This window comes from Ranitomeya variabilis, chromosome 5 (genome assembly GCF_051348905.1).
Source record: "Ranitomeya variabilis isolate aRanVar5 chromosome 5, aRanVar5.hap1, whole genome shotgun sequence".
Classification (NCBI taxonomy): Eukaryota; Metazoa; Chordata; class Amphibia; order Anura; family Dendrobatidae; genus Ranitomeya; species Ranitomeya variabilis.
Genome location: NC_135236.1, coordinates 643,801,595 through 643,826,963, shown reverse-complemented (window position 1 = coordinate 643,826,963; position 25,369 = coordinate 643,801,595). Strand labels below are relative to the sequence as shown.

The following is a 25,369-nucleotide window of genomic DNA, read 5'->3' as shown; positions in this document are numbered from 1 at the left end:
CAGACTTTGGAGGCTTATTTGAGGTGTTTTGTCTCTGCTGATCAGGACGATTGGGTGACATTCTTGCCGTTGGCTGAGTTTGCCCTTAATAATCGGGCTAGTTCCGCCACCTTGGTTTCGCCTTTTTTCTGCAACTCTGGTTTCCATCCTCGCTTTTCTTCGGGTCATGTGGAGCCTTCTGACTGTCCTGGGGTGGATTCTGTGGTGGATAGGTTGCAGCAGATCTGGAATCATGTGGTGGACAACTTGAAGTTGTCACAGGAGAAGGCTCAGCGCTTTGCCAACCGCCGCCGCGGTGTGGGTCCCCGACTACGCGTTGGGGATTTGGTGTGGCTTTCTTCCCGCTTTGTTCCTATGAAGGTCTCCTCTCCCAAATTTAAACCTCGTTTTATTGGGCCTTACAAGATATTGGAAATCCTTAATCCTGTATCTTTTCGTCTGGATCTTCCTGTGTCGTTTGCTATTCACAATGTATTTCATAGGTCCTTGTTGCGGCGGTACATTGTGCCTGTAGTTCCTTCTGCTGAGCCTCCTGCTCCGGTGTTGGTTGAGGGCGAGTTGGAGTACGTGGTGGAGAAGATCTTGGATTCTCGCCTCTCCAGGCGGAGGCTTCAGTACCTGGTCAAGTGGAAGGGCTATGGTCAGGAGGATAATTCCTGGGTGGTCGCCTCTGATGTTCATGCGGCCGATTTAGTTCGTGCCTTTCATGCCGCTCATCCTGACCGCCCTGGTGGTCGTGGTGAGGGTTCGGTGACCCCTCACTAAGGGGGGGGTACTGTTGTGAATTTGCTTTTTGCTCCCTCTAGTGGTTACTAGTTTTTTGACTCTGGTTTTTCTGTCATTCCTTTTATCCGCACCTGGGTCGTTAGTTAGGGGTGTTGCTATATAAGCTCCCTGGACCTTCAGTTCAATGCCTGGCAACGTAGTTATCAGAGCTAGTCTGCTGTGCTCTTGTCTACTGATCCTGGTTCCAGTTATATCAGCTAAGTCTGCCTTTTGCTTTTTGCTATTTGTTTTGGTTTTGTATTTTTGTCCAGCTTGTTCCAAATCTATATCCTGACCTTTGCTGGAAGCTCTAGGGGGGCTGGTGTTCTCCCCCTGGACCGTTAGACGGTTCGGGGGTTCTTGAATTTCCAGTGTGGATTTTGATAGGGTTTTTGTTGACCATATAAGTTACCTTTCTTTATTCTGCTATCAGTAAGCGGGCCTCTCTGTGCTAAACCTGGTTCATTTCTGTGTTTGTCATTTCCTCTTACCTCACCGTCATTATTTGTGGGGGGCTTCTATCCAGCTTTGGGGTCCCCTTCTCTGGAGGCAAGAAAGGTCTTTGTTTTCCTCTACTAGGAGTAGCTAGATTCTCCGGCTGGCGCGTGTCATCTAGAATCAACGTAGGAATGATCCCCGGCTACTTCTAGTGTTGGCGTTAGGAGTAGATATATGGTCAACCCAGTTACCACTGCCCTATGAGCTGGATTTTTGTATTCTGCAGACTTCCACGTTCCTCTGAGACCCTCGCCATTGGGGTCATAACAGTAGGCACAGATACTATTACCTCCTGATCTCTACCTGTACATTATGTAGGCACAGATACTATTACCTCCTGATCTCTACCTGTACATTATGTAGGCCCAGATACTATTACCTCCTGATCTCTACCTGTACATTATGTAGGCGCAGATGCTATTACCTCCTGATCTCTTCTTGTATATTATGTAGGCACAGATACCGTACTATTACCTCCTGATCTCTACCTGTACATTATGTAGGCACCGATACTATTACCTCCTGATGTCTACCTGTACATTATGTAGGCCCAGATACTATTACCTCCTGATCTCTACCTGTACATTATGTAGGCGCAGATGCTATTACCTCCTGATCTCTTCTTGTATATTATGTAGGCACAGATACCGTACTATTACCTCCTGATCTCTACCTGTACATTATGTAGGCACCGATACTATTACCTCCTGATCTCTACCTGTACATTATGTAGGCACCGATACTATTACCTCCTGATGTCTACCTGTACATTATGTAGGCACAGATACTATTACCTCCTGATCTCTACCTGTACATTATGTAGGCACAGATACTATTACCTCCTGATGTCTACCTGTACATTATGTAGGCACCGATACTATTACCTCCTGATCTCTACCTGTACATTATGTAGGCACAGATACTATTAACCTCCTGATCTCTTCCTGTATATTATGTAGGCACAGATACTATTACCTCCTGATCTCTATCTATACATTATGTAGGCACAGATACTATTACCTCCTGATCTCTACCTGTACATTATGTAGGCACAGATACTATTAACCTCCTGATCTCTTCCTGTATATTATGTAGGCACTGATACTATTACCTCCTGATCTCTACCTGTACATTATGTAGGCACAGATACTATTAACCTCCTGATCTCTTCCTGTATATTATGTAGGCACAGATACTATTACTTCCTGATTTCTACCTGTATATTATGTAGGCACTGATACTATTACCTCCTGATCTCTACCTGTATATTATATAGGCACAGATACTATTACCTCCTGATCTCTTCTTGTATATTATGTAGGCACAGATACCGTACTATTACCTCCTGATCTCTACCTGTATATTATGTAGGCACAGATATTATTACCTCCTGATCTCTACCTGTACATTATGTAGGCACAGATACCGTACTATTACCTCCTGATCTCTACCTGTATATTATGTAGGCACAGATATTATTACCTCCTGATCTCTACCTGTACATTATGTAGGCACAGATACTATTACCTCCTGATCTCTACCTGTACATTATGTAGGCACAGATACTATTACCTCCTGATCTCTACCTGTACATTATGTAGGCACAGATACTATTACCTCCTGATCTCTACCTGTACATTATGTAGGCCCAGATACTATTACCTCCTGATCTCTACCTGTACATTATGTAGGCACAGATGCTATTACCTCCTGATCTCTTCTTGTATATTATGTAGGCACAGATACCGTACTATTACCTCCTGATCTCTACCTGTACATTATGTAGGCACAGATACTATTACCTCCTGATCTCTACCTGTACATTATGTAGGCACAGATACTATTACCTCCTGATCTCTACCTGTACATTATGTAGGCACAGATACTATTACCTCCTGATCTCTACCTATACATTATGTAGGCACAGATACTAATAACCTCCTGATCTCTTCCTGTATATTATGTAGGCACAGATACTATTACCTCCTGGGCTCTCCTTGTACATTATGTAGGCACAGATACTATTGCCTCCTGAGCTCTCCTTGTACATTATGGAGGCACAGATACTATTGCCTCCTGATCTCTTTGTACATTATGTAGGCACAGATACTATATATACTATTGCCTCCTGATCTCTTCCTGTGCAGTATGTAGGCACAGGATACTACTGCCACACAATCTATCCCTGTTTAGTATGGAGGCACAGATAGCATTCACTCCTGATCTCTCCCTATATGTAACATAAGCACAGATAGTATTGCCTCCTGGTGACCTGGTCCCTTCCTGTGCCTTATATGAGCACAATATTGTTTTCATCTTACACTGTAATTTTTATGTGTACAGATTTTATTTTAGTTATCTTCTCCAATTTGTCTTCTATATTTTTCATGGTACTTGATGCAGATTTACCATAGCGAGTAATGCTCTTTGTCGATAATGTAATCCTAGATATTACTCCTTCCTAGCTTCTCTGATAGTGCAAGCACAGTTAGCACTACATCCTTGTCTCTCTGCTTGGTAAGTCATGTTGTATTCTCGAATAATAGGAGACGATATGAAAATTATAGCTGGTAAATAGGAGCTGAGAATAAGAATAGATTGTATCCTCGCAATGTATTGAGAATAAATCAGATGGTGTATAAAAGCGAGAAATACCGTATATATTGTGTTTTTTGACAAGGCCAACAGTAATGCAGAATTTATGAATCCCTCCGTAAAGGCCCAACCTTGCATGCCGTGTTCCACTCATCCCAGCTGGGTAATTTTGCCAAAGGTTGGAGACCATTTTCTTAAAGCAATTATGATAAGCGCTAATTAACCATCTACTTTTAATAAATTCAGAAGCGTAAAAAAACTTTTTGTATTGTCTGTTTTAGGCTACGTTCACACGATCCGTTTTTTGCTGCGGATCCGTAGCGGAATTGCAGCTACGGATCCGCAGCCGTTTTCCATGCAGGGTACAGTACAATGTTACCCTATGGAAAACAAAACCCGCTGTGCCGACGATCCTTTTTTTCGCTGGAAAATCCGCCCGGATTTGCCAACGGAAAAAAGAAGTACCATGTCAATTCTTTCAGCGGATTCCGCTGCGGGTTTCCAACAGCACCAATAGGAAACTGCAGTTGGAAACCCGCAGTGGAATCCGCAGAAGAAAAAGGACACAAAGCCGCCGAGAGAAGCACCGCCGTTTTCCACTGCGGATTTCCCCGAAAAAGGACCGGAAAAATCCGCAGTGAAAAACGGATCGTGTGAACGTAGCCTTAGACCAGCAACTTTTTTTTTTATTATTGTTTTGTCAACGTACCTGTGCATGGGCTTGTGTTTTGGGTGCTGAGCTGTACTTTTTATTGACACCATATTGAGGTACATACAATGTTTGGAATACTTTTATTGCATTCATTTGGAGAAGTGCCGCTTCTGAAAAATGGCAATTATGGTGTTTGATTTTTTATTTTTTTTGTATAGTGGGGAATATTTAATTTAAAATGGGGTTGTTCAAGCAGTTGACAACCCCTTTAAGTGTTTATCATAATGTGGCCTTGGATAGTTCTTCATTCAGACCACGTTCAGATTGAAAACATGCGTCCGGAGTAAATGGACTACAATTCATTTACTTTTAAAGGGAATGTGTCATCAGAAATTTTTTTTTTTCCAGAATTTCTATACAACTATGCAGAAGTCTTGCCATTTTCACATTGGTCACTAGGACTTGTACTAGACCTGTGTTTCATTTTCAGGAGTCTCATTATCATTACAGACAAGACTACGATGATGGTTAAAGCCTCTATACACAACAGTGTCCACCATTCACAATATGCAATGTCACAGCTCGCCTTCTCCCCCTCCCTTAACAATTGGCTTCAGTAGGGTTCTACGGATAATTTTGACTTTTTGGGTGGGAAGCAGTAGCGTAGCTACTGGGGGGGCAGAGGGGGCCATTTCCCCGGGCCCAGTCACCTGAAGGGGCCCGCCGGGAGATCCACTGCCGAGTGTGAGGTGTCAGGGAGAGAGCAGCACAATGCCGGCTGCAGAGCCTCCCTCCGTGCAGAGTGCATGTGGTCTCACCCAAGGAATCTCTTCCGGGCTGGCGGCAGCAGCTGCAGTTACTTTCTGGCTGTGCAGTGTGTGCACGCTTGGTTTGGCTGAGGCACGCTGGGTCCTAGTGCCCTCCCTGCATCTATCTGGACACTTCCTGGTTCTCCTCACTGTCTGCCTGAAAACTTCATCAGTAAGCGGGGATAGAATTTATTAGAGTAATTCAGGCATCATGGTCACTGTGGGGGTGAATGGAAGAGGATTGTGATATTGTAGAGGCTGATGTGGGAGAGGAGGACAGGGCACTGTGGGGTAAATGTGAAACGATGGGGGTTATTGTGGGTGTGCAGGGGGACAGGGCACTGTGGGGGTGAATGAGAGGATGGTAGTATTGTGGGAGGGGGACAGGGTACTGGGGGTGAATGGGAGAGTTTGAGGATATTGTGAGGGCTGACGTGGGTGAGGGGGCACTGGGGGGGCTGAATATTGTTATACTGTTTAATGTTATGAGATATGCACTCCCGTCATATGTGAGGGTATGTGTCCTCGAGGTGTATTGGCCGCGTTTTGGATGCAATAGATGCTCCGCCCAAAGCGCCGCCCCCTGTTGTACGCGCGGTGATTCCGCATATATTCATTGAACACAGCTGGAATCACCGCATCCTATTCATAGACTGTTTTATTTATCTTGTAGAGACGGAGCATCTCCACAAGGCAAATAGACACGCTGCTGTCTAGAAAGACGCGCCACATGTCCGGTTACGCAGGTCTGCCACCTGCGTCTATGTACGCATAGTGGAGATGGGATTTCATAAAATCCCCTCCACTCTGCTGTAACATCTGGAAGCTGCGGTTTCGATGCTGCGGATGTTCACAGCATCCAATCCGCAGCAAGAACCCAAGCGGATACGCCCCTTGGAAACATACCCTAATAGTTGCTGTCTTGGGGGCTGGAGATGGGGAGGTCGGGGGCTTTTTATTATTGCGAGCTGGGTCTTTTATAAGTATTAAACAAGCATAGCAAAGAAGGTTAATGTTACTCTAACAAGGATAAGTATTAACATAAGGGCGCAGACAGACACTGTATAACTCGTGACGATTGCATTGCAATCCTCGGACTGGCCCTGACACCTCTCCTGACATAAGCTTCACAGCGCGATAGATTACTATGCAACTGTCAGCCTCAGGTCAGGAGAGCCGACGGTCAGTCCGAGGATTGCGATGCGATCCTCACAGGAGAAATACGTCCGTCTGTCTGCCCCCTAACAAGTATAACAATACAGTAACCACGGGCTGCATTCTATGTTATAAGAATACATTGCTTATAATTAAATTATTAAAGGGAACCTGTCACCCCTCCAGGGCCTATTAGGGTAATAGAGCCACCTTCAGCAGCACTAAGGCTGCATTCTGTGAAGGTGGCTCTTATGTTTTTGATCCCTAATAACGCTGAAATATTCACTTTTATAAATTGCGTGCCATACCTGTATTGAGTCTGGGGGGTACGTCTTTTGTCCCCGGACACAACCGCCTCCCGTCCATCATCCCACCGGGCACCGATGCCTGGGCTGGGCTCTCATTTTTCGGGCATGCGCAGTGTGAACTCACATCAGCTGATGTACTGATATCGCTCCTGCGTGTAGCGGAGGACCGAGATCCCGCCCCGCAGTGTGTTATGATTTATTCACACTGCGGGGCTGGGAATCTGGCGCTGTGCGTAGGTGCGATCTACTTACATCACTTGATATAAGTTCCAGGGCAGCGCGCACTGCGCATGCCCGAGAAATAATTGCAGATCGCTGGTGACGGCACAAGACAGAAAGGAGGCGGTGCTCGGTGGGATGATGAAAGCCTGCGAGGCGGCTGAGTCAGGGGGAGAAAACGTACCCCCCGGACTCAATACAGATATGGTGCACAATTTATAAAAGTGAATATTTCAGCATTCCTAGGGATAATAAACATAAGAGCAGCCTTCACAGAATGCAGCCTTAGTGCTGAAGAAGGTGGCTCTTTTACCTTAATAGGCCCTGGGGGGGTGACAGGTTCCCTTTTATTAAAGGCTTGGGATAATTGTCTGCAGTCACTCTACAGACTGCCAAATCATGATGGGGTGCACCTGGCGTCATGAGACCCCAAGACCACTGGTGTGATCAGACGGTCATGCGACCACGTTTGCTATTTGCACGTGTTGACTAGACAAGTTTGACTTCTCTTAACCCCTTCATGACCCAGCCTATTTTGGCCTTAATGACCTTGCCGTTTTTTGCAATTCTGACCAGTGTCCCTTTATGAGGTAATAACTCCGGAACGCTTCAACGGATCCTAGCGATTCTGAGATTGTTTTTTCGTGACATATTGGGCTTCATGTTAGTGGTAAATTTAGGTCGATAATTTCTGAGTTTATTTGTGAAAAAAACGGAAATTTGGCGAAAATTTTGAAAATTTCGCAATTTTCACATTTTGAATTTTTATTCTGTTAAACCAGAGAGTTATGTGACACAAAATAGTTAATAAATAACATTTCCCACATGTCTACTTTACATCAGCTCAATTTTGGAAACAAATTTTTTTTTTGCTAGGAAGTTATAAGGGTTAAAATTTGACCAGTGATTTCTCATTTTTACAACAAAATTTACAAAACCATTTTTTTTAGGGACCACCTCACATTTGAAATCAGTTTGAGGGTTCTATATGGCTGAAAATACCCAAAAGTGACACCATTCTAAAAACTGCACCCCTCAAGGTGCTCAAAACCAGATTCAAGAAGTTTATTAACCCTTCAGGTGTTTCACAGCAGCAGAAGCAACATGGAAGTAAAAAATGAACATTTAACTTTTTAGTCACAAAAATGATCTTTTAGCAACAATTTTTTTATTTTCCCAAGGGTAAAAGGAGAAACTGGACCATGGACGTTGTTGTCCAATGTGTCCTGAGTACGCTGATACCTCATATGTGGGGGTAAACCACTGTTTGGGCGCACGGCAGGGCTCGGAAGGGAAGGAGCGCCATTTGACTTTTTCAATGAAAAATTGGCTCCAATCTTTAGCGGACACCATGTCGCGTTTGGAGAGCCCCCGTGTGCCTAAACATTGGAGCTCCCCCACAAGTGACCCCATTTTGGAAACTAGACCCCCAAAGGAACTTTTCTAGAAGGATAGTGAGCACTTTAAACCCCCAGGTGCTTCACAAATTGTTCCGTAAAAATGAAAAAGTACTTTTTTTTTCACAAAAAAATTATTTTAGCCTCAATTTTTTCATTTTCACATGGGCAACAGGATAAAATGGATCCTAAAATTTGTTGGACAATTTCTCCTGAGTACACCAATACCTCACATGTGGGGGTAAACCACTGTTTGGGCACATGGTAAGGCTCGGAAGGGAAGGAGCTCCATTTGACTTTTTGAATGAAAAATTATCTCCATCGTTAGCGGACACCATGTTGCGTTTGGAGAGCCCCTGTGTGCCTAAACATTGGAGCTCCCCTACAAGTGACCCCATTTTGGAAACTAGACCCCCCAAGGAACTTATCTAGATGCATAGTGAGCACTTATAACCCCCAGGTGCTTCACAGAAGTTTATAACGCAGAGCCGTGAAAATAAAAAATAATTTTTCTTTCCTCAAAAATGATTTTTAGCCCAGAATTTTTTATTTTCCCAAGGGTAATAGGAGAAATTGGACCCCAAATGTTGTTGTCCAGTTTGTCCTGAGTACGATGATACCCCATATGTGGGGGTAAACCACTGTTTGGGCGCACGGCAGGGCTCGGAAGGGAAGGCACGCCATTTGGCTTTTTGAATGGAAAATTAGCTCCAATCATTAGCGGACACCATGTCGCGTTTGGAGAGCCCTTGTGTGCCTAAACATTGGAGCTCCCGCACAAGTGACCCCATTTTGGAAACTAGACCTCCCAAGGAACTAATCTAGATGTGTGGTGAGCACTTTGAACCCCCAAGTGCTTCACAGAAGTTTATAACGCAGAGCCATGAAAATAAAAAATAATTTTTCTTTTCTCAAAAATGATTTTTTAGCCCACAATTTTTTATTTTCCCAAGGGTAACAGGAGAAATTGGACCCCAAAAGTTGTTGTCCAGTTTCTCCTGAGTATGCTGATACTCCATATGTGGGGGTAAACCACTGTTTTGGCACACGTCGGGGTTCGGAAGGGAAGTAGTGACGTTTTGAAATGCAGACTTTGATGGAATGCTCTGCGGGCGTCAGGTTGCGTTTGCAGAGCCCCTGATGTGCCTAAACAGTAGGAACTCCCCACAAGTGACTCCACTTTGGAAACTAGACCCCCAAGGGAACTTATTTAGATGTGTGGTGAGCACTTTGAACCCCCAAGTGCTTCACAGAAGTTTATAACGCAGAGCCGTGAAAATAATAAATGTGTTTCCTTTCCTCAAAAATATTTTTTAGCCCAGAATTTTTTATTTTCGCAAGAGTAACAGGAGAAATTGGACCCCAAAAGTTGTTGTCCAGTTTCTTCTGAGTACGCTGATACTCCATATGTGGGGGTAAACCACTATTTGGGCATATGCCGGGGCTCGGAAGGGAAGTAGTGACGTTTTGGAATGCAGACTTTGATGGAATGGTCTGTGGGCATCATGTTACGTTTGCAGAGCCCCTGATATGCCTAAACAGTAGAAACCCCCCACAATTGACCCCATTTTGGAAACTAGACCCCCCAAGGAACTTATCTAGATGTGTGCTGAGCACGTTCAACCCCCAAGTGCTTCACAGAAGTTTACAACGCAGAGCCGTGAAAATAAAAAATCATTTTTCTTTCCTCAAAAAAGATGTTTTAGCAAGCAATTTTTTATTTTCACAAGGGTAACAGGAGAAATTGGACCCCAATATTTGTTGCCCAGTTTGTTGTGAGTACGCTGATACCCCATATGTGGGGGTAGACCACTGTTTGGGCATATGCCGGGGCTCGGAAGGGAAGTAGTGGCATTTGAAATGCAGACTTTGATGGAATGGTCTGCGGGCGTCACATTGCATTTGCAGAGCCCCTGATGTGCCTAAACAGTAGAAACACCCCACAAGTGACCCCATTTTGGAAAATAGACCCCCCAAGGAACTTATCTAGATGTGTGATGAGCACTTTCAACCCCCAAGTGCTTCACAGAAGTTTATAACGCAGAGCCGTGAAAATAAAAAATAATTGTTCTTTCCTCAAAAATTATGTTTTAGCAAGTAATTTTTTATTTTTGCAAGGGTAACAGGAGAAATTGGACCCCAACAGTTGTTGCCCAGTTTGTCCTGAGTACGCTGGTACCCCAAATGTGGGGGTAAACCACTGTTTGGGCGCACGTTGGGGCTTGGAAGGGAGGGAGCACCATTTGACTTTTTGAACGCAAGATTGGCTGGAATCAATGGTGGCGCCATGTTGCGTTTGGAGACCCCTGATGTGCCTAAACAGTGGAAACCCCTCAATTCTAACTTCAACACTAACCCCAACACACCCCTAATCCTAATCCCAACTGTAGCCATAACCCTAATCACAACCCTAACCCCAACACACCCCTAACCACAACCCTAACCGCAACACACCCAAAACCCTAATTCCAACCCTAATCCTAACCCTAATCCCAACCCTAACCCTAATCCCAACCCTAACCACAACTGTAACCCCAATACACCCCTAACCCTATCCGTAACCCTAACCACAAGCCTAATCTTAACCCTATTTCCAACCCTAGCCCTATTTCCAACCCTAACTCTAATTCCAACCCTAACCCTAAGGCTATGTGCCCACGTTGCGGATTCGTGTGAGATTTTTCCGCACGATTTTTGAAAAATCTGCAGGTAAAAGGCACTGCGTTTTACCTGCAGATTTACAGCAGATTTCCAGTGTTTTTTTGTGCAGATTTCACCTGCGGATTCCTATTGAGCAACAGGTGTAAAACGCTGCGGAATCCGCACAAAGAATTGACATGCTGCGGAAAATACAACGCAGCGTTTCTGCACGGAATTTTCCGCACCATGGGCACAGTGGATTTGGTTTTCCATAGGTGTACATGGTACTGTAAACCTGATGGAAAACTGCTACGAATTTGCAGCGGCCAATCCGCTGCGGATCCGCGGCCAATCCGCACTGTGTGCACATGCCATAACCGTAACCCTACCCCTAACCCTAACCCTACCCCTAGTTCTAACCCTAACCCTAGTGGAAAACGAAAAAAAAAAATATATATATTTTCTTTATTTTATTATTGTCCCTACCTATGGGGGTGATAAAGGGGGGGGTTTATTTATTATTTTTTTTATTTTGATCGCTGTGATAGAACCTACCACAGCGATCAAAATGTACTTGTAAGGAATCTGCCGGCTGGCAGATTCGGCGGGCGCACTGAGCATGCGCCCGCCATTTTGGAAGATGGCGGCGCCCAGCGAGGAGACGTACGGACACCGGGAGGATCGGTAAGTATGAAGGGGTGGTGGGGGGGTGGATCGGAGCACGGGAGGGTAATCGGGCCACAGGAGGGGTGAATCCAAACAAGGAGGGAGCGGACAGGAGGACGGGGGAGCCGGCAGGCGGACGGAGGGGACCGGACCCCATAACGGAGGACTGGGGGGGCGATCGGTGGGTGTGGGGGGGGTCACTTCAGTATTTCCAGCCATGGCCGATGATATTGCAGCATCAGCCATGGCTGGATTGTAATATTTCACCAGTTTTTTAGGTGAAATATTACAAATCGCTCTGATTGGCAGTTTCACTTTCAACAGCCAATCAGAGCGATCGTAGCCACGGGGGGGTGAAGCCACCCCCCCTGGGCTGAAGTACCACTCCCCCTGTCTCTGCAGATCGGGTAAAATGGGAGTTAACCCCTTCACCCGATCTGCAGGGACGCGATCATTCCATGACGCCACATAGGCGTCATGGGTCGGATTGGCACAGGTTTTCATGACGCCTACGTGGCGTCATGGGTCGGGAAGGGGTTAATAAAAGAAAATCGTCACATGACCTCCTGCTCTCATCAGCGATGCTGTGGCCATTATTACTGTACATAGGGGGACTCCTAAATATTAAGTAGGCACTTACGAAGCATTGAAGCCTAGCTACTGGGTGGCAGACGGTGCTGAACCGGCTGTCAGTCTGTCCCGGGGCATCAGTTACAGCCGCCACTCTCTATACACAGAGCGGTGACTGAAAAATGTTGAAGTAATAGTATACACAGTTTGTCAGTCTGGGCCAGGTGGAAAAGATGGGAAAAGTGAATGGCTCCACTGGAAAGAACGTCCTCTGTAAGTCACCATCTATAACTGTGCTGTGATCTCTCTATGTCATGCAGGACTGGTATCTACCACTATATGGTGTTACCGTATGGCGGTAATATCAGTGCTGGTTATTGTATAGAGATTTATTTTCAATAACAGTGTGGTCATCTCCTGAGGTTCCCCTATACCCACCGTAGTTACAATCATGGTTACCTGGTTAAGGGCCACAGGTGGACACAGACAGAAAAGGGCCCATGTGCAAGAACAATATATGGGCCCTTTGCAGCACAAGAACTTCTAAAAATACAAAATTGCACCTTATTTAGAGGTAGAAATGGGCCCCCTTAACTCTTGGGCCCATGTGCTGCCACATAGTTTGCACTAATGATATGTCCGCCTGTTAGGGGCCCACTCACATGTTTCGCCCCCCCTGAGCTGAACCCCTAGCTACGCCTCTGGTGGGAAGCTTTCCTGGCACTTAAGCATTGTGAATGCCGCCTAGTAGCAGTAATTTCGGCTTTTGCTGAGGAAATCGTTTGTGTCTGTCCTTGTGTACACAGCAAAGGTACGGATCATCTGTCCGCTTCATTTCACTTTTGAATTACAGCTAAAACTTTAGAGTTTCTTCTTCTTATGTGAAGTCTGTGATTACCGGCGACTGAAATCACAGTTATTTCCTAAGTGGCCATGTTGTCATTTGACAGTCAATTGAATATCCGGACATCAAATAGCGAAACAAATCAGCTCTTTAGTCACCGCTGCCCATAACATTCAATTCCCTTTAATCACTACTAAAGGACGCGCTACAAAAGAGCTTTTTTCCCTTCATGGATTCAGCATGATCTAATTGTGATTTTTAGATACTTCGCTCCCTTCTCTCCAAGGCGATGCATTCGTGACAGGTAGAGAACAAAGCGCTGTATTATATGCCATGTCGTGTTTGTTTATATAAAGTGCAAGATTTTTTTTTGTCTCCTTACAAAGCAGATGCTCGAACATGAACAAAGGTTTTCAGAAGATGTTGTTGGTGCATACGTGCAATTTTCTTTTATTATTACTCTCCTGTATTCTGTGCTTTTATCTAATTTCTTTCAACACAATGCTGTATTATGGAGCTATAAAAGACCACTGGCTTAATGATTTTTCTCTATTGCCCACTATTGTGTTGCTTCCATTATTTAGAATGTTGAGCAGCTCCTCGTGGGTGGGGCTCTGCAGTGTGATTGGTAGCTTTAAGGTTCTGTGGTGTAAGAGTCCTGTGCTGTGATACAATGACATACGGTTAGCTCATCCATATACTGCAAAAACTTTTTTTTGGGATTTTGACTTGTGGAGAGGATTTACAAATCTACAATATGTCAATTAAGTTGCCGAATTGTAGTGGATTTATGGAGTATTTATGCTTATATGTTTGTATGGAGACTTTATAGATGTATTGATGTATGCTTTTATGGATGTATTGTGAGATAGTGACATAAGTGGTCTGGAATAGATATTTTCCCCAATATTCGTTTAACATGTTTGACTCTAGGATCTATATATGTCATTCAGGAGAAGCTGGATATCCTCAGCGATAGGCTTTGGTCTCCTAACCTGAGATAACTAAAGCATTTGAGACAGGTCGGGGGCTGGGGTCAGTTATACTTAGTACATGGATGTCAAGTTTTTGCATTTATTTTATTCCTCATTAATAAAGAACATTAAGAATCACATTCCATTTAAAGGAGTATTGTAATCTTCTGTCTTCAGGCGTGCACTGCTCCACTGCCTCCAGGTTTACTGGGTTATGAGGTCAAGGGGAAGCGGTGCAGGCCAGATAAAGCCTGCAAGTAGATGGAGCTCGCACTCTTCGCCCAGGGTTTAAGAGGTAACAGCTCTACTTGTGGAGAGTACTAAGCTGTTTTGACACACTCCACAAGGAAAGACGTTAAGCCTTAGACCCCAGTCAGAGGCGTCTCATGGACCCAAATCTGACCTTTTGCTTTGCACTAAAGAGGGGCAAACACCCTGAAACATGTTTCGGCACATAGAGATTCTGGTTTTGTTTTTAAGTCATGTGGCCAGGCTCATTAAAAGGGTGATATTGACTTTTCACATTGTTACTTCCAATAGATGGCACTTGACTATAAGTCCTCTCTGCATAGGTGTGGTCAGGCCTTTGTCAAAGTTGTCATTATGTCTTTAAGAACTAACTTTGTGCACAGAGGAAACAGTCTCACTGCGACAGAAAAGGGCTTTACCCAGTCTGTTACCACAGAGATATAAGGACACAACTGTGTACAGTGTCTTTAGTATGCTGGAGCTCTGAATGTAGCAGAGTTGTGTGTGCTAGAGCTCCACTGCATTTATTGTCTATGGAACTGCTGGAGAAAGCCAAGTACACAGGTCTGCTTTTTCTGGTAGTCTTAAAGATAATGAATGGAGCGGAGGTCGATCATGCGCAACTATCATCCATTCAAGATGGGGCGTAATATCTGGGATCCTGATCCCCTTTCTCAGGATCGCTGGGGGTGCCGGCAGTTGGACATCTAGCTATCAGTAAGTCATCTCCTATCACATACTTATCAAAACTTTTGATACTGCTAATAATTGTCTATGCCGTAAGAGAAAAGGCGTGTGCACAAACTGCTAGGGTGGTGCTAAGGTAGGCTCCCACACCTTAATGTAATAATGAAAAAGACCTAGCACTCAACTTGATGCTTTAGTGAAGTATTTATTGTAGTACCCAACAAACGTTTCGGTCCGTCATATGGACCTTCATCAGTAACGTACTATGGTGAGACTTTCGTGTAGAGACAATATAGTGCCGGGGTACAAATGGCGCCTTAGGTAAACGCTGAACCTGTATGGAGACTGTGGAGGATATCCTGTGAAGCGCCGTAGTCAGACACGGAGTCCACCGCTAGTCTGCGTTTACCTAAGGCGCCATTTGTACCCCGGGACTATATTGTCTCTACACGCAAGTCTCACCATAGTACGTTACTGATGAAGGTCCATATGACGGACCGAAACGTTTGTTGGGTACTACAATAAATACTTCACTAAAGCATCAAGTTGGGTGCTAGGTCTTTTTCATTATTAATAATTGTCTATGGACCTCGCATGGCTGTGAGCTTGATTTTAGATATATTGTGTGTGACTGATACACCTGATCTCGATGATTGCGAAATGTGATTCAGTATAAATACGATGGAGGTGGACAGAGTAAAATGTTTGAGACCATTTTCGATTTTTCTTACAGACTCCCTTTTTATATTCCTTTTTTTTGGCAGCTCCAGACAGACAAGGCTGTGACTCGCACATCCGTTTCCCCGTGCCTCCGAACACCAAGCACTGGATTGCGCTTCTGCAGCGCGGAAACTGCACATTTAAGGAGAAAATCCTTCGAGCCACGTCCCATAACGCCACCGCCGTGGTCATCTATAACAACAACTCAAATGAAGACACCGTGACCATGACGCATCCAGGTAATGGAGTTCAGCACCATAAGTACTGATATTAATGGAGAAGAGATTCAGGTTGTGCTCACGTGTGAATTCTAAAGCGGAAGTTTGAGGATTAATCATTGTCCTGTAATGTGGCCTGTAGTACAGCGGCATCATCTACAGTACATGGTCAGTAGGAATCTGTCTTATGTGGTAAATGTAGCATAATCGCCATATAATGCCGTATTGTACCATTGTAAATAATCCATCAGTTTAAAGCCCATTTATTAAGTTGAATATTCTCCATATAAAACGGCAAAAGAGCCCACGCAGTGACCATATCAGCCATAACCTTGTAGCTGGGATGCACAGAGAAAATCTCCGGTCTGTGAGGGGCCTGATGGAGTCAGATGCCCTCATTTTCATGGATCTGGAGCCTCTTCTCCACGTCCGATACCTTACTCCTGTCAGGGACTGGAGTAATTAGACAAGTTGTGGTGTCACGCCGGTGCCGCACCCCTGTTCTGCCTCAGCTCCACGTATTTCAGCAGAGCTGGGAGTAACTGGTGTGAAAACCCCAAAAAGTCACAACATTTTGTTGTAACGCTGACTCTTCAAAGCTTGTACGTTCCATTTTGGGTGGAAAAGAAGGGTGTTGGATGAATTAGGGCAAGTGTGTGACTCATTCTGCCTGTGGTTTAGGTGGCATGCATCAGGTGACAGGTTACCTGTAAAATAAGAAATCCCCCGGCTTTGTATTACAGTGGCGCTATAGGATTGGGGTGGGGGTAGGGGGAAGTATACCTGCATCCATCACTGCCTCGTGTGCTTCCTTATTGAAAATAATATTGGCTGCATGACAACAATTCCCGAGGTCTGTAATTGCTGCCGAAAGAGTGTCATATTTGCAAATGTGTATTGATATTCTCCTACAATTTCCCATCTTATCAGTATCTACTTCATCATCTCTGGCAATCTTACTGCATTCACTCAGAAGCAGAGCTCAGTATCTTATCTGGGAAGGTTAGATAAACGCTGAAGTAGGATTTATCCTGGTCTGCAGTAATGCGGCCATTAAGGTGGACGTGCGTTACCTCATGTACGGTCAGCACAAGTACATGCATGTTTCCCGCCAAAACGCCACAAACATTTTCAGCTATTGTCAGTCTCTAACCTTTTTGAATTCAGCCAATTTATTAATAATATTATTTTATTATATTATTATTATTTTTTTATGGACAAAATTGTTGCCACCCTTCTGGTAAAGTAAGAAAACCCCCACACTGGTCACTGAAATGACTTAAAACGGACAAATGTACTGTATTTTGCAGATTATAAGATGCAGGTGGAAAATAGGAAAAAAAAATGTTTTAACCCCTTCACCCCAAAGCCTATTTTCACCTTCCTGACCAGGCCAATTTTTACATTTCTGACCATTGTCACTTTGAGGTCATAACTCTGGAATTCTTCAAAAGATCCAACTGATTCTGAGAATGTTTTCTTGTGACATATTGTACTTCATCATAGTGATAACATTTCTTTGATATGACTTGCGTTTATTTGTGGAAAAAAACGGAAATTGAGCGAAAATTTTGAAAATTGTGCAATTTTCAAACTCTTAATTGTTATGCTCTGAAATCAGAGAGTCATATCGCACAAAGTAGTTTCCCACATGTCTACTTTACATCAGCACAATTTTTTTTAAACATTATTTTTTTAGGAAGTGATAAGGGATAAAAGTTGACCAGCGATTTCTCATTTTTATAACAAAGTTTGCAAAACCATTTTTTTTTAGTGACCACCTCACATTTGAAGTGATTTTGAGGGGCCTATATGACAGAAAATACCCAAAAGTGACACCATTCTAAAAACTGCACCCCTCAAAGTGCTCAAAACCACATTCAAGAAGTTTATTAACCCTTCAGGTGCTTCACATTATTATTATTATTATTAATATTATTCAGAGGAATTTTTGGAATGTGGAAGGCAAAAATAACCATTTATTTTTCTTTCACAAAAATTTTCCTTTAGACCTATTTTTTTTTTACTTTCCCAAGGGTAGCAGGAGGAAATGGACCATACAATTTATTGTGCAATTTCTTCTGAGCATGCCGATACCCCATATGTGGGGGAAATCTACTGTTTGGGTGCACGGCAGGGCTCGGAAGGGAAGGAGCGCCATTTCACTTTTTGAATGTAAAATTTGCTGGCATAATTAGCGTATGCCATGTCATGTTTGGAGAGTGCATGATGTGCCTAAACAGTAGAAACCCCCAACAAGTGACACCATTTTGGAAATTAGACCCCTTAGGGAACTTACCTAGATGTGTATTGAGCACCTTGAACCCACAGGTGCTTCACAGACGTTTATAACGTAGAGCCGGGAAAATAAAAAAAATAACATTTTTCCCGCAAAAATCTTTTTTAGCTCCAAATTTTGCATTTTCATAAGGGTAACAAGAGAAATTGCTCCGTACAATTTGTTGTGCAATTTCTCCTGAGTGCACAGAAACCCAATATGTGGAGGATAACAACTGTTTGGGTGCACGGCTGGGCTTGGAAGAGAAGGAGCGCCATTTGACTTTTTGAACGTAACATTTTCTGGAATGCAGACGCCATGTCACGTTTGGAGAGCCCCTGATGTGCCTAAACAGTGGAAACCCCCAACAAGTAACACCATTTTGCAAACTAGACCCCTTAGGGAGCTTATCTAAATGTGTATTGAGCACCGTGAACACACAGGTGCTTCAAAGAAGTTTATAACGAAGAGCCGTGAAAATAAAAAAATATAATTTTTCCCGCAAAATCTTTTTTTAGTTCCAAATTTTGTATTTTCACAGGGGTAACAGGAGAAAATGGACCCCAAGTTCACCGATGCCTCATATGTCGTCGACAACTACTATTGAGACTCGGTGCAAATCTCAGAAGGGAAGAAACGCCATATTACAATGCAGATTTTGTTGCACTTGTTTGAGGGTGCCATGTCATGTTACATTGGCAGAGCCCCTGAGGTGACAACACAGCAGAATGCCACCCTTCCATAAGTGACCCCATTTTACAAACTAAACCTCTCAATGAATTCATTTAGGGGTGCAGTGATTATATTATATTATACAGGTGTGTCACAGACAGGCACACTGGGGCTCAGAAGAGACATGGGGCGCATTTGGATTTGGGAGCGGAGAATTTTCTGAATTTCTTTTTGGGGGCGAGGAGCCATTTAGTTTTTCCATAGCCTTTTTGCTACCAGTAACTTGGAAGCCCCCTATATTTCTGTTAATAGCTGACAGACCTGAGTGAGGGCTTGCTTTTATTGGGAACATTTTACAAAACATTTATGATCACATTTATCCGGCGCTCTACGCTGAGCACTTACATCAGGGTTTCCATCTAAATCTCCGAGTGATGTGACAGATGAAACCCCCGATGATCCATTCACTATAATGAGGCAGCAGAGTTACTCTGGACTCCGTCTTGCCTCTGTTCAGCTATGTCCTTCTTTACAGAAGTGCAGAAAACTGTGGCCGACGGCACTTTTATCCAATCCTAAAAAGACGCACATCGCCGGATCACAGATCTTATGGCGTTCACAGTGCCTTCATCTGCCTCCTTATAGGGAATCTTCCTCCGGGGGTTCTGTCTGAATCGCCTATTTCAGACATTTGCAAGGAAAACCCTGGTGTAGGTGCTCAACGCAGAGCGCAGGATAAATGTGCGCCTAGCCTTACTGCGATCTTTGGAAGGCCAAATGAAAAAAAATCAGCAGCATGTGAAGATTTGGTTTTATTTATTTTTTATGCTGTTAGACCATAATGGTGCCGGCAGAGTGAATGTGCATTATTTTTGGGTGTGTACGCCTACTGGAGGCGGATACTCAGATGTAGTAGACTGCGTCTGGGTGTCCATCTTCAGTAGGCGTACACACCCGAAACTGATGCACGGCAGAGCTCACGTTCGCTCTGCCGACACCATTATAGTTTAAGGCCCCGTCAATGTATACGCCCGAATCGCGTTTTATGGGGGGTGTAGGATGTATGCCCCGACGGAGCCACTATCAGCGTGTAACTAAACGCAGTGAAAGCTCCCAAATAAATCCAGCAGCTTCTACAGACAAGTCTTTGGGGTATAGGTTAACTGAATTCCACCATCTGCGAATTATATCAAATGTTCAGGAGGAACAAAACCGGCCCTGACATTCCTCTAGTCCCCAAGTAATGTCTGCTGTCCGGTTCCTCCAACTCGGCAAGTCCACCTATTAACCCCTTCTGCTGTCCCAGTGCTGGGAGATTGCTGTAAAACTCAAGAGTTCGGGGGTGACATTAGTTTTTGTTTTGGAATGTTCCGAACAGTTTGAGAATGATTCCAGCAAGTCTAGAATGAGTTCATTGTTCTAAAAGTTTGTTCTACAGCATGGGAAAAATATAGTTTATTTTTATCTATTTTTTTTTTTCAAAAGCTTCGACAAACTTGTGTATGGATAGTTTTGTGTATTGGTTATTATTGACAGTACTGGTGGTGAGCTGCAATACCACACACAGCCTGCGGACAGGTGTGGCGCTGTTTTTTTTTCTAATCTTAAAGAATCTGTTTGAATGAATTGTTGCCATAGCTGGGCACAGAAGGGATATGTCTTCCATCAGTGGCGGTGTAGTCCTATGTGTACGTTTCCTATTCAGCAAATACTGTATGCTTTATTGTTGTGCCCGCACAAATTTATGAACCCCCAACAATTGCATTAATAGACCTCAAGATAAACTGAGTTTCCATTTTTTTTTTAATAATATTTTGTATCATTTTTTTGTTTATTCTTTTTTTTATTCTACTGCTCACCTTTTAGGTTTTAGACGTTTGCACGAGTGCAAGCTATTGTTCTCTGGTGGCAGCCTTCAGTTTAATGTCGTATTTTGTTTTGGGTTTTTTTTTTTAATCTATTTTTGTTTTTTAGGGGAGCATTGCTATAAGTCATTTTCTCCATATCTTGTTATTTATGATACATTTCTGTGACAAAGTGGAATGAATGACCACGAGGGTGAGGGGGGAAAAATCCGTCTCTGCGAAAATGTTTTCTGAACTTCAGCCCTGTTTTGCCGTCTTCCTCCCACTTTCTTCTCGGCGTCTCCAGTGTAAACAAGGTGTTCTTTTTATAGTTCTCGGATACATAAGGAATGTTGCGGAAGTGCTGGGCCGCGTGACGCCATCATCATCGATTTCCAGCTGACAGCGAGTGTTCAGATCACTGATTCTAGACTTTATAGAGAGTTTGGCACTTTTTTTTTTTTTTTTTGTTCTTTTCTAACTTCCCCATTTTCTAAGGCCAGAGAGCAAAGGAAGGAAGGAGGTGCAGTGACGACATTGAGCAGGCGGCGTTGAGCATTGTCAAACTGCAAAGTTTCCGTTCACGGATAGTCAGGATTTTACAGAACATCTTTTGCGCACCCTTAGGCTTGAAGAGGGCGAGTCTCGCACCATTTACGGAAAAAACGAGTGCATTCTGCCATTATTATTTGCAGATTCGATCCATGAAAAAAGTCACTCATCCGCACTGCCCCATTGAATAACATCGGTCTGAGTGTGATCCAAGGGAATCTCTCACCAGATTTTTTGCATAAAATGGGGGCAGAAACCCCTATTCCCATAGTGTTGATGCGATCACTGTTAGATGTGCTGCAGCTCAGCTAGTCCTTTCAATGAAGAGCTCTGCCTAACCCCACCTGCGCCACTTGATGGACAGCTTACACTGTGCATAGGCAGAAAGCTGCCAATCGGTGGATGGGGTGGGGAAGAAGCTTATCATTGTGATGACAAGCAGAGCTGAAGTTGAGAGAAAAACTGTTTTGTGTGATCTGTGAGGAATCAAAACCTGGCAACTAGTGATGAGAATATACTCGTTACTCGGGTTTTCCAGAGCACGCTCGGGGGTGGTCTCCCGAGTATTTGTGACTTCTCGGAGATTTCGTTTTTGTTGCCTCAGCTGAACGATTTACAGCTATTAGCCAGGATAAGTACATGTGGGGTTGCCTGGTTGCTAGGGAATCCCCACATGTAATCAGGCTGGCTAATAGCTGTAAATCATGCAGCTGCGGCAAAGAAAACTAAATCTCCGAGCAGTCATAAATACTCAGGAAAACCCGAGCAACGAGTACACTCGCTCATCACTACTGGCAACAAGTATTCAAAATGTATCAACTTTTTTGATCATTTGTTTTTTTTATTTTCCATTTTATTATTACATTTAGAGAAGCACTCGTGACAAAAATGTATGAACTAATCCTTTCTAATCATGTGTTCAATGTAGTATAGTGGTCTTAAAATACTTACCAATCAGCGTCCTCCCCGGAGTCCAGCGCCGCTCTGGTCCTCTTCGGAGTCATGTGACTAGTCGGATCACCGTCCTCCCCGGAGTCCAGCGCCGCTCCGGTCCTCTTCGGAGTCATGTGAGTAGTCGGATCACCGTCCTCCCCGGAGTCCAGCGCCGCTCTGGTCCTCTTCGGAGTCATGTGACTAGTCGGATCACCGTCCTCCCCGGAGTCCAGCGCCGCTCCGGTCCTCTTCAGAGTCATGTGACTAGTCGGATCACACAGGGGTTTGGACCGGAAGTCATTTTTACAATGTAACCCTGCAAACCAGAGAACACTGAAGTGGGTAACTATTTTAATAACACTACACTACTTTGCACTCAGATTTAGAAACATTTAGGGGAAACATTTTTATAGGAAGCTTCTTTAAAATGAGCAATTTTCACACTGGCCCTTAGGTAACGGACACACACTTCTGCTGTTTTCAGCAGCCACATGGAACTAGACGAACTGAATTACTGGAAGTAATTTTTGCTAATTCTTTGATTGGGGCAAAGATCATGGTGCCAGAAGGGGGAGGAGGTGAGCTGTGACATCAACTATGGTGAATCCTGTATTATCAGAGACAAATAAAGGAGTTGCCTTACATGGGAATCCTGTCTGTAAAGATAATCAGTCTGCTGAAAAGTCTTCTCTACAGGACAGGTAGTATAGGTCTACTGTTAGGCCTAGTGGCCATTTTTTTTTTTTTTTTTAAATATAGGAAAATAAAAAAAAAAATTAAATTAGTTTAAATTAAAGAAGACAAAAACCATTATCTGAAATGTAATTATTTTTTTTTATCTTTGGGGGTCCTGAACTTTGGGATACATCTGTTACACCAGAACTGTGTCCCCCAACATTCTCAGGACTAGTGGAGGATGCAGGATCTTAAAGTGATGTGATGTCCTATCAATATACCTACTGTTGTATAAGATGAGAAATCTCTGTAAAGTTCATGTTCGCTTTTTCTTGGCCATAATATGGGTGCGTTTTCCTATTCTTTTTATTGCCACAACCAGGGCTGTGGAGTCTGTAAGCCAAACCTCCGACTCCTACTCCGACTTTTCAATTTCTATGACTCCGACTCCAGCAACATGGAATCCACAGCCCTGATCATTTATTTGTGATCTTTCATCTACTCCAGATCAGCGCACCTGACTACAGCACTGACAGGGAGGCCAGGGACATGGCTTCTGGGGTCTTTATTTACATGGCTTCTGGGGTCTTTATTTACATGGCTTCTGGGGCCTTTACTTACATAGCTTCTGGGGCCTTTACTTACATGGCTTCTGGGGCCTTACATGTCTTCTGGGGTCTTTATTTACATGGCTTCTGGGATCTTTATTTACATGGCTACTGGGGTCTTTACTTACATGGCTTCTGGGGCCTTTATTTACATGGCTTCTGGGGCCTTTATTTACATGGCTTCTGGGGTCTTTATTTACATGGCTTCTGGGGCCTTTATTTACATGGCTTCTGGGGCCTTTATTTACATGGCTTCTGGGGTCTTTATTTACATGGCTTCTGGGGTCTTTATTTAAGGCCCCGTCTCACATAGCGATTTACCAACGATCACGACCAGCGATACCACCTGGCCGTGATCGTTGGTAAGTCGTTGTGTGGTCGCTGGAGAGCTGTCACACAGACAGCTCTCTCCAGCGACCAACGATCAGGGGAACGACTTCGGCATCGTTGAAACTGTCTTCAACGATGCCGAAGTCCCCCTGTAGCACCCGGGTAACCAGGGTAAACATCGGGTTACTAAGCGCAGGGCCGCGCTTAGTAACCCGATGTTTACCCTGGTTACCAAAAAAACAAACAGTACATACTCGCCATCTGATGTCCGTCAGGTCCCTTGCCGTCTGCTTCCTGCTCTGACTGAGCCGCCGTACAGTGAGAGCAGAGCGCAGCGGTGACGTCACTGCTGTGCTGCGCTCTCACTGTACGGCGGCACTCAGAGCAGGAAGCAGACGCCGGGGGACGTTACGGACACCGGAATGTAAGTATGTACTGTTTGGTTTTTTTTACATTTACGCTGGTAACCAGGGTAAACATCGGGTTACTAAGCGCGGCCCTGCGCTTAGTAACCCGATGTTTACCCTGGTTACCAGTGAAGACATCGCTGGATCGGTGTCACACACACCGATTCAGCGATGTCAGCGGGACCTCAACGACCAAAAAAAGGTCCAGGCCATTCTGACACGACCAGCGATCTCACAGCAGGGGCCTCATCGCTGGTACGTGTCACACATAGCGAGATCACTACTGAGGTCGCTGTTGCGTCACAAAACTTGTGACTCGGCAGCGATCTCGCTAGCGATCTCGCTATGTGAGACGGGGCCTTTACATGGCTTCTGGGGCCTTTATTTACATGGCTTCTGGGGTCTTTATTTACATGGCTTCTGGGGTCTTTATTTACATGGCTTCTGGGGTCTTTATTTACATGGCTTCTGGGGCCTTTATTTACATGACTTCTGGGGTCTTTACTTACATGGCTTCTGGGGTCTTTACTTACATGGCTTCTGGGGTCTTTACTTACATGGCTTCTGGGGTCTTTACTTACATGGCTTCTGTGGTCTTTACTTACATGGCTTCTGGGGTCTTTACTTACATGGCTTCTGGGGTCTTTACTTACATGGCTTCTGGGGTCTTTACTTACATGGCTTCTGTGGTCTTTACTTACATGGCTTCTGGGGTCTTTACTTACATGGCTTCTGGGTCCTTTATTTACATGGCTACTGGGGCCTTTATTTACATGGCTACTGGGGTCTTTATTTACATGGCTTCTGGGGCCTTTATTTACATGGCTACTGGGGTCTTTATTTACATGTCTTCTGGGGTCTTTATTTACATGGCTTCTGGGATGTTTATTTACATGGCTACTGGGCCTTTATTTACATGGCTACTGGGCCTTTATTTACATGGCTTCTGGGGTCTTTATTTACATGGCTTCTGGGATCTTTATTTACATGGCTTCTGGGGTCTTTATTTACATGGCTTCTGGGATCTTTATTTACATGGCTTCTGGGGTCTTTATTTACATGGCTTCTGGGATCTTTATTTACATGGCTTCTGGGGTCTTTATT

The 25,369-nt window shown here is 44.2% G+C and overlaps 1 protein-coding gene across 2 annotated transcripts in view; it reads left to right on the top strand.

The window, feature by feature from the left end:
- The window catches only part of RNF130 (ring finger protein 130), a 253,531-nt gene that overhangs the window by 66,857 nt on the left and 161,305 nt on the right, over positions 1 to 25,369 (top strand). For both annotated transcript variants that reach the window (XR_013215887.1, XM_077266307.1), the window contains exon 2: positions 15,793 to 15,987. Coding sequence is in view for 1 of the 2 variants with exons in the window: in XM_077266307.1 (XP_077122422.1) it covers positions 15,793 to 15,987 (195 nt within the window). In the remaining variant the exon portion in view is untranslated. The remainder of the gene's footprint in view (positions 1 to 15,792; positions 15,988 to 25,369) is intronic.